Source organism: Lethenteron reissneri, unplaced genomic scaffold (genome assembly GCF_015708825.2).
Source record: "Lethenteron reissneri isolate LAM-NWPU_2019-01 unplaced genomic scaffold, ASM1570882v1 scaffold_1456, whole genome shotgun sequence".
NCBI classification, from domain to species: Eukaryota; Metazoa; Chordata; class Hyperoartia; order Petromyzontiformes; family Petromyzontidae; genus Lethenteron; species Lethenteron reissneri.
Window position 1 is genome coordinate 36,925 of NW_026891175.1, and position 16,947 is coordinate 53,871.

Below are 16,947 nucleotides of genomic sequence, written 5' to 3' on the forward strand. Positions count from 1 at the left end.
CCTAACACTCACTCACACCTAACACTCACACACCTACCACTCACACACACACACACCTAACACTCACACACACCTAACACTCACACACACACCTAACACACACACACACCTAACACACACACTCACACACACCTAACACTCACACACACCCCTAACACTCACACACCTAACACTCACACACACCTAACACTCACACACACCTAACACTCACACACACCTAACACTCACACACACCTAACACTCACACACACCTAACACACACCTAACACACACACCTAACACTCACACACACCTAACACTCACACACACCTAACACACACACCTAACACTCACACACACCTAACACTCACACACACACAGACTCCTACACACACCTAACACTCACACACACCTAACACTCACACACACCTAACACTCACACACACCTAACACTCACACAGGTGACTGATGGATGAGGGTGAGCGGCGCTTTGTAAACTCGCCTTCATCGTCTCCCTCGCCGACTCGCCGAGTGTTTGTGTTGTTGTTGTTGGAAACGTCCCGACGTCAGATTGAAGCTTGGACGGGCGAGCCAAGGGAAGTTCCAGCAGCGGAAGAAACTCGTCACGTTGCAGACACCGAGTGACGCGTACCACGTGACAGAGACGCCAACTCCCACGTGCCCTTGAATGCCCCTTCTCGGTTCAAGCGGCGCTCGTTCTGCACGCACAAAAGTGTGATTTTGATGATGAACGAACGAAGGAGCAACGAATAAACAAAACCCGGACGACGCCGTGGCAAATCGGAGTTCTTTCTGCTGCCAATTCTCGTCGGCATCTCTCGCGCAACGCGGACCGCACTGCTCGCGTTCCTCGTCCGTGCCGGCCACACGGTTGATATCGGCAATAACGACGGAGCGAGACACGGAGCGAGATAAAATAGCCGCCTCCTATAATTTACGCTTCAAATAAAAAACAAGTAGAACCCGTAAAAACAAAGTTTTTCACTATAAATCCTTTATATGCGTGGCGGCTAGAGTCCTCTCGTCCTCTGGCTTGAGATGGCTGCCACCTATGGGTCAGATGATTGCATTGCACCATTAAGCAATTGGTAATTAAATATATTTTTGTCCTAAAAAGTGTGTGTCAGTGTGTGTGTCAGGCTGTGTGTCAGTGTGTGTGTCAGTGTGGCGAGGAGTGGTGGTGCAGCGGTTAGCGCGCTGCACTACGAACCCGGATCCCCGAGTTATATTCCCGCTCACGGCCAAAACCAGCGACGATTATCTGAACCGGCACTGCGCCTCCCCCGGGTCGACTCAGCCTCAAATGAGTACCTGGTGCGGTGTGTAAACATCGCCACTGGGGAGATAAAGGCGGCCGGGCGTGGTGCTGGCCTCCCACCCCCTCCTCCACCGTTCCGGCCTTATAGGTGCTCGCTAACAGCACTTGCCCCAACAGCCTGTGCAGGCTACACGGGTGATCTTTGTCTTTGTGTCTTTGGCGCGCGCCCTCGTTGCCTGCGTCCCCAGAGACACTGCCCCCTCCTCCACGATCGGCGTCGTGACCCCCGAGACCAAACCCGCCCCTCCCCCCCCGTACCTCTCTTGACATTTGTCATTGTCTGTGCGGGATGATATCGGCGCGGGTGTGGGAGGGGGGAGGGGGAGCAGGTCCCAAGATTCTCATGGCCCCCCGTGTCCCAGTGCCCCCCAATCACCCCTCGTCAGCCAGCGACCACCTCCGCAGCAGTCGCTCCAAGCTGCCCACCCCGACCCCCGCTCCACTGCCCCACGCTGGCCTGGCACGGCGCGAGTGTGCAGCACCATCTCCTTCACCTGCAGCTGCGAGGATCAATCGGCAGCGTCGTCTTCCCCGCACCTCCTGTGAGCAGGTTGGCAACGTACGGCGCGAAGGAATTTCAACAAACAAATCACGCGCCTCATTCGTGTCGACTGTTAACCACCACGACTCCCAACTACCACCACCACTCACTCCTCTTCACGGTCACTAACACCGTACGCTCTACTCATCTCAATCTTCATCCACGCAACACCCTCTGGATTGTCCACCACCTCCACTTCGCCACCACACAGAGCCGTGCAGATGGGGGGGGGGGTATTGGGGGCATCAGCAGGGACAATTTGCCCTGGGACTCACACAACATTCCCACGTGGCATTCTACCCTTGAGCCCCCAGGATCACGTGGGCGGCCCACAGCCACCACGACCCACCACCAGCTCCTCCTCCTCCGCTCTCTCCATCCACGCAGCCGCGCGCGCTCCGCTCCACGCTGCCCCTATCATACACACGCTGCCCCTATCATACACACGCTGCCCCCTATCATACACACGCTGCCCCTATCATACACACGCTGCCCCCTATCACACACACGCTATCAACACGCTGCCCCTATCAATACAACACGCTGCCCCCTATCATACACACACTGCCCCTATCACACACACGCTGCCCCTATCATACACACACTGCCCCCTATCACACACACGCTGCCCCTATCATACACACGCTGCCCCCTATCATACACACGCTGCCCCTATCATACACACACTGCCCCTATCACACACACACTGCCCCCTATCATACACACACTGCCCCTTATCATACACACACTGCCCCTATCATACACACACTGCCCCCTATCATACACACACTGCCCCCTATCATACACACACTGCCCCTATCATACACACACTGCCCCCTATCATACACACACTGCCCCCTATCATACACACACTGCCCCTATCATACACACACTGCCCCTATCATACACACACTGCCCCCTATCATACACACACTGCCCCTATCATACACACACTGCCCCTATCACACACACACTGCCCCTATCACACACACTGCCCCCTATCATACACACGCTGCCCCCTATCACACACACGCTGCCCCTATCATACACACGCTGCCCCCTATCACACACACGCTGCCCCTATCACACACAACGCTGCCCCTATCACACACCCGCTGCCCCTATCACACACCGCTGCCCCTATCATACACACGCTGCCCCTATCATACACCACGCTGCCCCTATCATACACACGCTGCCCCCTATCACACACACGCTGCCCCTATCACACACACGCTGCCCCTATCATACACACGCTGCCCCTATCATACACACGCTGCCCCTATCACACACACGCTGCCCCTATCACACACACGCTGCCCCTATCATACACACGCTGCCCCTATCACACACACGCTGCCCCTATCACACACACGCTGCCCCTATCACACACACGCTGCCCCTATCACACACACGCTGCCCCTATCACACACACGCTGCCCCTATCATACACACGCTGCCCCTATCATACACACACTGCCCCTATCACACACACACTGCCCCTATCATACACACGCTGCCCCTATCATACACACACTGCCCCTATCACACACACACTGCCCCTATCATACACACGCTGCCCCTATCATACACACGCTGCCCTCTATCATACACACGCACGCAATGACAAAGATCGCCCGTGAAGCCCGCGTCGACTCTTGGGACAAGTGTTGCGAGGGTGCACCAATGAAGGCTGGCACGAGGGTGTGGTGCAACCAACACCATCGACGCAGCACACACGCACGCACACACACACCTACATGCATAAAGGTCTAAACCAGGGGTCCTCAAACTACGGCCCGCGGGCCACATGCGGCCCGCCGAGGACATTTATCCGGCCCGCCGGGTGTTTTTGCCGCCGCTGCCTGTCTGTTACTTTTTTTCTACATGAGAAGGACGGTCATTGGTGGAAGAGGGAGAGGGGGCGGAGTTCCCCCCAATCAGACTGCATTGATGGGCAGTGCAGTCTGTATGTCTCTGTGTGGGCAAAGTTATTGCTGGTATATTGTTTTTGTAGCGCTGTATATATTGGTATTTTACTAATAGCAATTTTGACTCCCTAGGAAACAATGATGTCAAGAAAGAGAAAAATTGACTCGGAGTGTAGGATATTCAAAGAACAGTGGACTTATGATTATTTGTTCATGCAGTACAAGGAAAGAGCTGTGTGTCTGATATGCCAGAATATAGTGTCTGTGTTCAAAGAATACAATTTACGTCAACACTATAAAACTCAACATAAAGATACATATGCTTGTTTAGTCGGAGAAGTGAGAAAAGATAAAATATTAAAACTGAAAAATACATTAACAACTCAGCGAAATAGTTTAGTGAAGCAGAAGCAGCTAAATATTTCATCACTGCGAGCAAGTTTTCAAGTTTCCAAGCTAATAGCGTGCACTGGCAGACCATTCGTGGAGGGAGAATTTGTTAAAGAATGCCTTCTTTCTGTTGCCAAAGAGATGTGTCCAGAGAAGGCCGATTTATTTAGTACAGTGAGTATTTTAGGACCTACAATTACACGGAGGATTGAAGAAATGGGAAACAATTTGCATCAGCATTTGCAAAACTCCACAAAAAACTTTCCTATTTTTCCTTGGCACTCGACGAAAGCAATGATGTTCGTGATTCTGCACAACTTCAAATTTTTATTCGTGCGACGAATGACTATTTCGAAGTCACAGAAGAGCTTGCTGCACTGCAAAGCATCAAAGGAACAACTACAGGAGAGGATATCTTTCGATTTAAAGCTTTCGTGACTGCAGGGACTCATCTTCTTGGTTCTTTCGGCAAAGTCACATAGAAGGGAAGTAATAAAATAATTCTCACGACGTTTCGGCCACAACGCAAGCAGCCGTCCTCAGGTGAAAACCAGGTCTGTTGGGGAGACAGCGTCTGAATGAAACAGCACACGAGCTTGGAGCATATATAAGCTTTGTTGGAAGCGGGGGAAAGAGCGCCTTGACAAAATAATTTCAATATCAAGAGGAATTTAGCATATTTATGGGAAATGCAGGAATGTGATTAGTACTACATATGCCCGTGCTACTAATAACATTCCTGCATGTCCCATAAATATGCTAAATTCCTCTTGATATACAAATTATTTGTCAAGGCGCTCTTTCCCCCGTTTCCAACCCAGCTTATATATGCTCCAAGCTCGTGTGGTTTCATTCAGACGCTGTCTCCCCGACAGACCTGGCTTTCACCTGAGGACGGCTGCTTGCGTTGTGGCCGAAACGTCGTGAGAATTATTTTATTATGTTTTATTTTTATTATTTTATTACTTCCCTTCTACGTGACTTTACCGAAAAAACCAAGAAGAGAGGATATCTATGAAAAGGTTTGCCAAACTGTGAATGGTTTGGAGCTGAACTGGGCTAAACTAGCCAGTGTGACAACTGATGGTGCTCCTAGCATGGTGGGGTCTAAGAAAGGAGTAATTGCTCGCATTAACCAAGAGATGGACAAACATAACCATTCTCATCCAATAGCCATACACTGCCTCATCCACCAACAAGCGCTGTGTAGTAAATCACTGAAGTGGGACTCTTATGAAATTTGTGGTATCTTGTGTTAACTTCATTAGAGCTCATGCACTAAACCACAGACAATTTCAAGCATTTCTGTCTGAGCTAAATGTTGACTATGAAGATGTTCTGTATCACACAGAAGTCCGTTGGCTGAGTCGAGGGAGAGTTTTGAAACGTTTCTATGACAGCTTTTCTGCTTTAAAAAAACAAAGAAGTACCAGAGCTCAATGATGCAGAATGGAAATGGCACCTTGCCTTTCTGACAGATGTAACAGAGCTACTCAACAGTTTCAATGTGCAACTTCAAGGAAAGGGGAAGCTCATCTGTTATATGCAATCACATGTCAAAGCATTTGAAGTAATATTAGGCCTCCTCATCAAACAAGTGAAGGAGGAAAACTTCTGCCATCTCCCCACAACTCAAAATCTGTTAGCGGAAAAACCATTGGTTGCATTCCCAAACAAAACGTGTGGATTCACTGGAAAAATTGCAAAAGGAGTTCCAATTTGGATTTAAAGAGCTTCATCTCCATGAACAGGACATACAGCTTTTCCGTAACCAATTTTCTATTGACATTGAAAATGTGGATACAATTTACCAAATGGAACTGGCTGAACTGCAGAATTGTGACTCTCTGAAAGACGCATTCAAGTCAAGCAGCCTTCATAATTTCTATGCATCTCTCCCCTCTGAAACATATCCTCATCTCAGGAACCATGCACTCAAAATGGCAACCATCTTTGGCAGCACTTATGTCTGTGAACAGACTTTTTCCAGAATGAAACATTTGAAATCTCCAACCAGATCTAGACTAATGGATGCACACTTGCATCACTTGTTACGACGAGCAGTGACAAATATGGAACCGGACATTGACCATCTCATTAGCCAAAAGCAGGCCCATAGTTCCCATTGAAATACTGGCAAGTTTGTTGATTTAACTTTACTTGTTCTTCATTTTAAATATTGTATTTATTCCCGTTTTGTTTCTTCACTTCAAAATAAGATATATGCAGTGTGCATAGGAATTTGTTCATAGTTTTTTTTAAACTATAGTCCGGCCCTCCAACGGTCTGAGGGACAGTGAACTGGCCCCCTGTTTAAAAAGTTTGAGGACCCCTGGCTTAGACCGACATCGTCTCAAGCTTACACATCTACCGGGTAACCATTTCACTTTGTATTGTCTATGAAGTCCACCCACACAAACTGCTGGGAGTTGCCTCGCTCTGCCTCACAGTCAGAATTCTCCTCCTGCTTCACGTTGCCTCCATCGATGTGAAGGTCCGATTTTGGAGTTGAATCTTCATCTTCACATTTTACTTTCACTTCTTCGCTCTTCACCATCACTTCTTCACATTTCACCTTCACCTCTTCATATTCCACCTCGTTACCTTTAAAAGTGTCCAAGCTGGGATTTTCTTCCGGTTCTTGTTTGATGACAGATGGGCTCATTGCAGCACTTTGACTTTCACAAGCTGATTTCAGACTCCACTCCTGGTGGATCTTCTGATGCTTGTGTGTTCTCTGGTGTGCTTGAAGATGTGCTGACCGTGCAAACGCTATCCCGCACGGAGTGCACCTGAAGGGTTTCTCTCCCGTGTGTGTTCTCTGGTGTTCTACAAGAGTAGATGAATCTGAAAACGTCTTCCCACAGACACTGCACTTGAAGGGTTTCTCTCCCGTGTGTGTTCTCTGGTGTGCTACAAGAGTAGATGACTGTGAAAACGCCTTCCCACACACGCTGCACTTGAAGGGTTTCTCTCCCGTGTGTGTTCTCTGGTGTACATGAAGATTTGCTGAAAGTGCAAACGCCTTCCCACACACACTGCACTTGAAGGGTTTCTCCCCTGTGTGAGTTCTCTGGTGCCGTGTCAAATGTCCAGGATGATCCGTGCTGTATGCACACCGGTCGCATTGTTGCCTTGTCGCACCGAGTCGCGCCGAGTGCCTTTGCTCCATCAGACCAATTCTGCAGAGGAAGCAACACCATCTACACGTTAGTATCGAGGCACAGCGGAATGCATATATACACAGTCACACGTGACTTACACGTCTATACTTATTCATATATGCATGATATAGTGAAACAGTTTACCAAATTCATCACACGGGCTGTTATTGCACACAATGAGAGACTAAATGGTCATTAATATGCCTGGAAGCCCTCGCATCTTCAAAATGAATGTGAACCCAAAACTCCGAGCACACAATTTCGGCTGTCTGGCTAAAAAAGAAATATTTATAAGAGCTAAATTCGGCTGACATAGCAAAGGGTGTTGGAAACAATCCTATTTGTGTTATGCAGAAATGTGTAAATTAATACTGGTAGGAACCTCCTGGTTACACCAGCCCACAGGGGATTGTTGTGTCCGTCGTGAAGGGAGGGGCTGGGTGGAGAGGGTGGAGAGGGGCTGGGTGGGGTTGGGTGGTGGGTGGGAGGGGTGGGGCTGGGTGGGGGGTGGGAGGGGTGGGGCTGGGTGGGGGGTGGGAGGGGTGGGGCTGGGTGGAGAGGGGCTGGCCACCCCGTGGTGCCCTTATAAAACTCAACGTTTCACCTACTCACGCCGGCGTGTGCCCGCCCTCACAGTCGGGCATATTTGCGGAATGCACCACGCCGCCGTTGACCCTGCAGGCCATTGAGCGAGCAACCCGACGTTCCTACCAGCTCCCTCCGCAGCAGCAGGAATGTTGTTCAGTGGCAACTTAGCGGTATGAAGCCAGGCTCAGATGTCCTTGAATGATGGGATGAACAGATCTGACGTCAGCTGCTGCACGTGTGTGTGCTGTGCTAACTTCCTGCTTCCACTCTTATAAAGAGTTCCAGAGGAAAACTAAAATAAACTATTGTTTTGATACAACCTCCGTGTTCATCAGAGTTAATATACTTTACACTGTCACACACTGATAGACTTTACTGCAAACACAAACTTGACACTGTCACAACAGAGTTGATAGACTTTACTGCAAACACAAACTTTACACAGTCACAACAGAGTTGATAGACTTTACTGCAAACACAAACTTGACACTGTCACAACACAGAGTTGATAGACTTTACTGCAAACACAAACTTGACACTGTCACAACAGAGTTGATAGACTTTACTGCAAACACAAACTTGACACTGTCACACACAGAGTTGTTAGACTTTACTGCAAACACAAACTTGACACTGTCACACACAGAGTTGTTAGACTTTACTGCAAACACAAACTTGACACTGTCACAACAGAGTTGATAGACTTTACTGCAAACACAAACTTTACACAGTCACAACAGAGTTGATAGACTTTACTGCAAACACAAACTTGACACTGTCACAACACAGAGTTGATAGACTTTACTGCAAACACAAACTTGACACTGTCACAACAGAGTTGATAGACTTTACTGCAAACACAAACTTGACACTGTCACACACAGAGTTGTTAGACTTTACTGCAAACACAAACTTGACACTGTCACACACAGAGTTGTTAGACTTTACTGCAAACACAAACTTGACACTGTCACAACAGAGTTGATAGACTTTACTGCAAACACAAACTTGACACTGTCACACACAGAGTTGTTAGACTTTACTGCAAACACAAACTTGACACTGTCACACACAGTGCCATGGTAAACAGGTAGTGGTGGTGTGGAGTTTACACCAGACCCCCCTCCCGGTTTTCCCCTCCACATTCAACATCAGCGTCTTTAACAGACAGACATTGACACACGTAGTCTTGGTTCGTTCGGTAAAGTCACGTAAATAGCAAATACAATTAACAGATCATGAAATTAAATTAAATAATGACCACTTGTGTGGCGATCGAAACGTCGTGGGTTTATTCTTTATCTGCAATTTTTAAATTTTATTTAACATTATTATCTGTTATTTTTTTTTATCTCCGTGACTTCACCGAAAGAACCAAGAATATGAATTGCTGCAGTTACTAAAGTTTTAAGTCAAAACACCGAGACACGCGTTGACAAAACCCACCTTGTTGTTGTTGTGGGCAGGTAGCTTCTGTAAACAAGAGCGGTACAGCAGCTCAGGCGGGCATGGGCTGGTAAAAAACAAAAGAAAAACTGCGTCAATATCTACAGTAAACCAAAGTGACAAAGTAGCGAGCCGCGTGAAGACAAATTAAACTTAAGGGAGGGAATTAAAGCAAACGCGACCAGGCGAGGGCAGGAGGCAAGGCCCCGCGTGTCTAGGCCCCGCGTTGTAAAGTTCCAACTTGGACATCGATTCACAAGCTGCTGCTGCTCTAGTGACATCCCTACGAGAGAGAGAGCGAGGCTCTAGCTTGGTAAACAACAACAACCACAACAACAACCACAACAACAACAACCACAACGATGAAAATTTCTCACCTCGGATTGCAGTTCACACGCGGACCTCCAGCTTCCTGTTAGCTCGTGACGTCACGCGGCAGCAGATGACGTCACGCGGCTGCAGATGACGTGACGTCACTTCTGGGGTACAAGACCCTCCCCTCCCACAATGAGAGGCGACCCTAACTGAATAAATTAATAAATTATGTTGATGTTTGCGATCATCAACATTATCAATAAACATCATTTACACCATCATATACAACAACATCATCAGCATCAACAACATCATCAGCATCAGCAACATCATTAATAACATCATCTACACCATCATCAGCAACATCATCACCACCCCTAGCATCAGCAGCAATATCATCAACATCATCAGAAGCAGCATCAACAACATCATCAGCATCAACAACATTATCAGCAACATCAACAACAACATAATCAGCAATCAGCATCAACAACATCATCAGCAGCATCAACAACAACATCAGCATCAACATCATCATCAGCATCAACAACAACATCAGCATCAACAACAACATCAGCAACAACAACAACAGCAACATCAACAACAACATCAACAACATCAACAACAACATCATCAACAACATCAACATCAACAACATCATCAGCATCAACAACAACATCAGCAACATCGTCACCATCTAGAACAGAGGGGAGGGAAGACTGCGGCCTAGTCGGCCTCGGGCCATCCCGAGTTTTCCTAGCGGACCCGCCGCGCCCGGAGCGCCTCCCCCGGCAGGAGTCGGGATCGAATAACGGGTCCGCCGGGCGTGCTGAACACACACACAGTGTACACACACACACACACAGTGTACACACACACACACAGTGTACACACACACACACATTGTACACACACACAGTGTACACACACACAGTGTACACACACACACAGTGTACACACACACAGTGTACACACACACACAGACACACAGTGTATACACACACAGTGTACACACACACAGACACACACAGTGTACACACACAGTATACACACACACAGACACACAGTGTACACACAGACACACAGTGTACACACACACACAGACACACACAGACACACAGTGTATACACACACACAGTGTACACACACACAGACACAGACACACACAGTGTACACACACACACAGTGTACACACACAGTGTACACACACACACAGTGTATACACACACACAGACACACACACAGACACACAGTGTATACACACACACAGTGTACACACACAGACACACACACAGTGTACACACACGGACACACAGTGTACACACAGACACACAGTGTACACACACACACAGTGTACACACACACACAGACACACACAGACACACAGTGTATACACACACACAGACACACACAGTGTACACACACACAGTGTACACACACAGTGTACACACACACACAGTGTACACACACACAGACACACACAGTGTACACACAGAGACACACAGTGTACACACAGACACAGTGTACACACACACACAGTGTACACACACACACAGACACACACAGACACACAGTGTATACACACACACAGTGTACACACACACAGACACACACACAGTGTACACACACACATACACACACACAGTGTACACACACACAGTGTACACAGACACACAGTGTACACACAGTGTACACACACACACAGACACACACAGACACACAGTGTATACACACACACAGTGTACACACACACAGTGTACACACACACACAGTGTACACACACACAGTGTACACACACACACAGACACACAGTGTACACACAGACACACAGTGTACACACACACACAGACACACACACAGACACACAGTGTGTACACACACACACAGTGTACACACACAGACACACACACAGTGTACACACACACACACAGTGTACACACGTACACACTGTGTGTGTGTACGTGTGTACACACACACAGTGTGTACACACACACACAGACACTCCAACACACAACCGGTTAGTGCTGCTCCAGTGACAGATTGGCACGGTGTGTTCGCGTGATAAACCTTGCCAACTGGCTGTGTCGGCTGATGGTCGGTTTAACGACACGCAAACATTCAAACTTAATTTGGAGCTTTCGTGACTGCAGGAATTACTCTTTGGTGGTTCTTTCGGTAAAGTCACGTGTAAAGATAAAATAATACATTTAATACAAGCATACGACGTTTCGATTGCAACACAAGCAATCATCATCAGGTATAAATGAAATCCCGGCCGGGTACGGGTAGCCGGGTATCGACCTCTGGCGTGTAGAAATTAAGCGTGCGTTTATATTATAGCAGATGGGAAAACCGAATGCAAAAAGATGAAACTCATCGCCGATGTCACGAATGGAAAGATGTTGAAGCGGAGTGATGTGAAAGTGAGGGAGTGTGAACCGTTGGAGTGCGGCCGTGAGATGGACTAATGGCTCGTTCTCTTTTGCGATCATCAGCAGACAGAGCCGGCCATGAAGCCGGTCCTCATCTCACTGTTCGTCTTCCTCCTTCTGGGTGAGTTCACACCCAGAGACACTCACCCAGCACACATTGGACGGTGCCCTTTCGTTAGCTAGGTGAGAGGTCACTGCGATCTGCCTCGCCTTGAATGCAGGAGGTCGTGGGTTCGATCACGACCCTGACGCCTGCTGCTGTATATTGGGAGTTTGCGTGTCTCTCTCTCTCATCGTCATCATCACGGTGGCTAGGAGATGTTAACTACCTCGCCTGGTGTACAGGAGGTCGTGGGTTCAATTCCGAGCCTGATGCCTGCTGCTGCTGTATATTTGGAGTTTGCGAGTCTCCCTCTCTCATCGTCATCATCACGGTGGCTAGGAGATGTTAACTACCTCGCCTGGTGTACAGGAGATCGTGGGTTCAATTCCGAGCCTGATGCCTGCTGCTGTATATTTGGAGTTTGCGGTGTCTCTCTCATCATCATCACGGGGGCTAGGAGATGTTAACTACCTCGCCTGGTGTACAGGAGGTCGTGGGTTCAATCCCGACCCTGATGCCTGCTGCTGTATATTTGGAGTTTGCGAGTCTGTCCCTGTGGCCGCGTGGATTTGTCTCCGGGTCCTCTGTTTTTTCCTCCACATTTCGAGTCGACGTGCATTCCGATGACTTTTCTGCGATAAATTTCCGCATTTGTGGCCAGGTAACTTTTGATTAAAAGGGTCACATTTCACCTGCTAATTGTCATAGTTGTTTTTAAATCTCCCACCGTGAGGACGACGAGGAGCTCACGGCGATGCGACCCCTGTGACACCGCCCTGGGCGTGCCAGTGGCTGTCTATCAGTGAACTGTACGGTAACTAAGGAATAGTTGTCTGTCAAATAAGATGGTCCAAATATGTGTAGTTAAATCTTTTTCGCATGGTCAATAACATCTTTCCAATGATTTCTCAGTTTGTACCCATCATCACGGTTGAAATTATGTCTGTGTTTGTATATTTGGATGGCTTCGTGTAAAAACCCTTGATGGTAGCCAGGAGGTTTGCAGAGCACCTTGGTCTCGGAAAAGACAATTTCATGAGAGCCCACAGCGTTGTAGCAATGATCGGCAACGGCGGAAGAATCAGTTCTGCCGTGTTTCAGATCTGACTTGTGCTCGCGGACACGATCAGAGACATGGCGTTTCGTTTCTCCAATCTAGCAATCACCACCACTGCAACTCAGTTTGTAGACTCCAGGGTATTGTAAGTCAGGAATGACATCTTTCACAGATGGAATTAGATCACGGATGTTATGTACTGTACTGAATCGGACTTGGATCTTATGTTTGTTTAGAATTTTGGAGATCTTTTTGGTCACGCCTGCTATGTATGGCAACGTGATGGTTTTGATCGGAGTTTCAAGTGGCTGTTTCTGTATGGTGGGAGAAACAGCTTGGCGGATGGTGCGGTCAGAGTATCCGTTCGTCCTGAGGGCCCGATGTACATGTCTCAATTCACTGGCCAGGTGGTGTTGGTCAGAAATGCCATGAGCTCTGTGGTATAGCGTTTTGATGCGTAGTTAAATCTGTTTTGCATGGTCAACAAGGTGTATGCGTAACGAGCGTGACCGGTCTCTCTGCAGATGCGGCGTTGGCTGTCAAGCTCCAGCTCACTCTCCCGAAGAGTCTGTCTGTGAGGGAGGGAGAGAACGTCACTCTCCCCTGCTCCTTCTCCCCACCGGCCACACACCTGGACCACGTCGTCGTCCAGTGGTTCACGATGCCCAGACGCTACGCAGAGAACGTCACCAGTGGAGACATGACCTTGGTGGGGCTCGCATTTCACGTCAGTCGTGACTAGTGATTGTCTTTAGATTTAAAGCTGATTTCGTGACTGCAGGGATTCATCTTCTTGGTTCTTTGGGTAAAGTCACCACGTAGAACGGAAGTAATAAAGTAATAAAAATAAAACATAATAAAATGCAATTCTCACGACGTTTCGGCCACAACGCAACCAGCCGTCCTCAGGTGGAGACCTGTTCTTTATTATTTCCATTCTACGTGACTTTACCAAAAGAACCAAGAAGATGAATGCAACAGACGCTGTCTTTCCGACAGACCTGTTCTTCACCTGAGGATGGCTGCTTCCATTCTACGTGACGACTTTACCGAAAGAACCAAGAACTCGACGCAAACTCAACGTTCATATTTTGCCATCGCCCAAGAGCTCTCCCGTGTAGGGAGTTAACCGAGCTCACCGAGCCCGGCTCAGCTCACGACGATTCGACGGCGGGCATCGCGTGCGATCGCGCTCGACCGTCCCACGTCGCGCTCGGTGTCGTTGGCAGATCTACTTCTCGGGCGACGAGACGGCGGACGACTCGAGCGTCGCCAAGTCCGCGGGAGACGTGCTCGCGGGAGACTGCTCCGTCGGCATCCCCAACTTCCCCGGGAGCCTCGGCCCCGTCGCCCTGTGCCGCGTCGACTGCCGCCGCTGTGACGCCGCGGGGAACGCCGCCGTGCAAGCGGAGCTGCTGCTGCAGCTGCAGGACGTGACGGCTGCGGGTGAGCCGAGCGCGGAGCTCGCGGCGCCGGTTGCGCCGTGGCTGACACGGCCACGCTCGCCGCGCGGCGACGCGACTCTTCGCAATTTCGATACGATGTCAATCCCGAGTGAGAGGTCTCTCCCTACTGCACGTGAAGCCGTGTTGAGTGAGTGTCTCTCCCTGTTGCATGTGAAGCCGTGTTGAATGGGTGGTCTCTCCCTGTTGCACGTGAAGCCGTGTTGAGTGAGTGTCTCTCCCTGTTGCACGTGAAGCCGTGTTGAGTGAGTGTCTCTCCCTGCTGCACGTGAAGCCGTGTTGAGTGAGTGTCTCTCCCTGCTGCACGTGAAGCCGTGTTGAGTGAGTGTCTCTCCCTGCTGCACGTGAAGCCGTGTTGAGTGAGTGTCTCTCCCTGCTGCACGTGAAGCCGTGTTGAGTGAGTGTCTCTCCCTGCTGCACGTGAAGCCGTGTTGAGTGAGTGTCTCTCCCTGCTGCACGTGAAGCCGTGTTGAGTGAGTGTCTCTCCCTGTTGCACGTGAAGCCGTGTTGAGTGAGTGTCTCTCCCTGCTGCACGTGAAGCCGTGTCGAGTCGCCGCTTGAGGTGGTGGTGCAGGGTGCGAGTGGGGGTCACCCTGAGCCCCCCCCCCCCCCCCGTCTCTGTGTCTCTGCAGCCCCACGGCGGCCACACGGCGGGGCTCTGAGCGAGGCCACCGCCGCCCCTCCAGGGGAGACGCCGCCGCACAGGGCAGGGCTGCTGGTGGCCGGGGTGCTGGCGCCTGTGGCTGTCGTGGTCTACGTCGTCTCCGTCTGCAAGGGGAACAACACGAGGAGGAGGAGGAGGAGGAGACGCCGTCGGCCTTCAGGGCCCGGGCAGCCGGATCGCCCGGCCCCCCCTGGTGAATGAGCATTGACGTGGGTAGCCGGCCGGAGCTCTCTCTCTCCGTGGCCCCACACTCGGTGTGTCACTGACGAGGTCTCACGTTCACGCCAGAGCTCGCAAACGGGTTTTGATTCCTTACCCGTACCCGGCCGCACCAGGGTCGCAAACGGGTACCCGTACCCGGCCGTACCCTACCCGTACCCGTACCCAGCCGGGTACGGGTAGGGTACGGGTATCGGGTACCTGATTGCGACCTCTGGGATGAAGCCATGTTGCAGGCGCGGGTGGGTTGATTCTAGAAACTTGAATTCGGTAAAATCATCACGTAGAAGGGAAATAATGAAATAATAAAAATATAAAACAATAAAACACATTCTCACGACGTTTCGACTGCAACACAATCAATCGTCGGCAGGTGTGCAATCCACAGCAAGAAAGTTTGAAAAAAGTGGCGGTTTGTCGTGACGTCAGCACCACGGACAGCGATTTGGCAGTTTGCCAGATGGACGAGTCCATCTCCGTTCGGGGAGAAGAGGAGGGGGCAGCAGACAACGGGCTGCGTCTGCAAGTCACGTGAGCGTGAAGACCCGAACAGAGATGGACTCGTCCATCTGGCCAACTGCCAAATCGCTGTCCGTGGTGCTGACGTCACGACAAACCGCCACTTTTTTTCAAATTTTCTTGCTGTGGATTTCACACCTGATGACGATTGCTTGTGTTGCAGGCGAAATGTCGTGATAATTGTTGTTTTATATTAATATTATTTCATTATTTCCCTTCTACATGACTTAATGTGTAAATTTTATTATTTCATTATTTCCCTTCTACGTGACTATGTTGTATTTTTATTATTTTATTATTTCCCTTCTACGTGATGACTTTACCCAAAGAACCAAGAAGACGAACCTTCTGTTTGTCCTTCTTCAGACAGTGGCGCTGGGAATGCAGAACGTGCGTAGGGACAGGTACGTAGACGCGCAGCCGCCGATGGACAGACGCGAAGAGAGAACAGGACGAGTGTCGGAGACCTTCGCCGTGTGATGATGTTCAGGCAGCTCGATGGTCGGCACGGGGAGTGGGTCGCACACACACACATGCACACATACACTCACCCCCACACACTCACACACTCACACCCATACAGTTACACAGTCACACACCCCCACACACACTCACACACTCCCACACTCCCACACACTCACACACACACACCCACACTCACACTCACTCTCACACACACTCACTCTCACACCCATACAGTTACACAGTCACACACCCCCACACACACTCACACTCCCACACACACACTCACACACTCCCACACACTCACTAACACACCCACCCACACACTCACCCCC

General features: G+C 49.6%; 2 protein-coding genes across 6 annotated transcripts; one reads left to right on the forward strand and one right to left on the reverse strand.

Annotated features, from left to right (window-relative positions):
* Positions 1–495: 495 nt before the first annotated feature.
* On the reverse strand, positions 496–9,793 carry LOC133362364 (zinc finger protein 239-like). 3 transcript variants are annotated; one of them, XM_061581293.1, is made up of 5 exons: positions 9,756–9,793; positions 9,379–9,445; positions 6,595–7,362; positions 1,695–1,858; positions 496–698 (listed from the first exon to the last, which is right to left on the reverse strand). In XM_061581293.1, the coding sequence occupies exons 3-4, from the start codon at positions 7,350–7,352 to the stop codon at positions 1,828–1,830; spliced, it is 789 nt and encodes a 262-aa protein (XP_061437277.1). In that variant the 5' UTR covers positions 7,353–7,362; positions 9,379–9,445; positions 9,756–9,793; the 3' UTR covers positions 496–698; positions 1,695–1,827. The 3 variants fall into 3 exon arrangements, 2 of the variants coding, with proteins under 2 accessions (XP_061437277.1, XP_061437278.1); XR_009757490.1 differs by lacking the exons at positions 496–698; positions 9,756–9,793 and having other exon boundaries at positions 1,771–1,858; positions 7,300–7,362; positions 9,379–9,447; XM_061581294.1 differs by lacking the exons at positions 496–698; positions 1,695–1,858 and having other exon boundaries at positions 5,745–7,362.
* A 93-nt stretch (positions 9,794–9,886) lies between these two features.
* LOC133362366 (uncharacterized) lies at positions 9,887–16,947 on the forward strand. 3 transcript variants are annotated; one of them, XM_061581297.1, is made up of 6 exons: positions 9,887–10,508; positions 12,189–12,246; positions 13,810–13,994; positions 14,515–14,731; positions 15,381–15,621; positions 16,521–16,947. In XM_061581297.1, the coding sequence occupies exons 2-5, from the start codon at positions 12,204–12,206 to the stop codon at positions 15,611–15,613; spliced, it is 678 nt and encodes a 225-aa protein (XP_061437281.1). In that variant the 5' UTR covers positions 9,887–10,508; positions 12,189–12,203; the 3' UTR covers positions 15,614–15,621; positions 16,521–16,947. The 3 variants fall into 3 exon arrangements, with proteins under 3 accessions (XP_061437281.1, XP_061437279.1, XP_061437280.1); XM_061581295.1 differs by having other exon boundaries at positions 15,381–15,605; positions 16,517–16,947; XM_061581296.1 differs by having other exon boundaries at positions 12,192–12,246; positions 15,381–15,605; positions 16,517–16,947.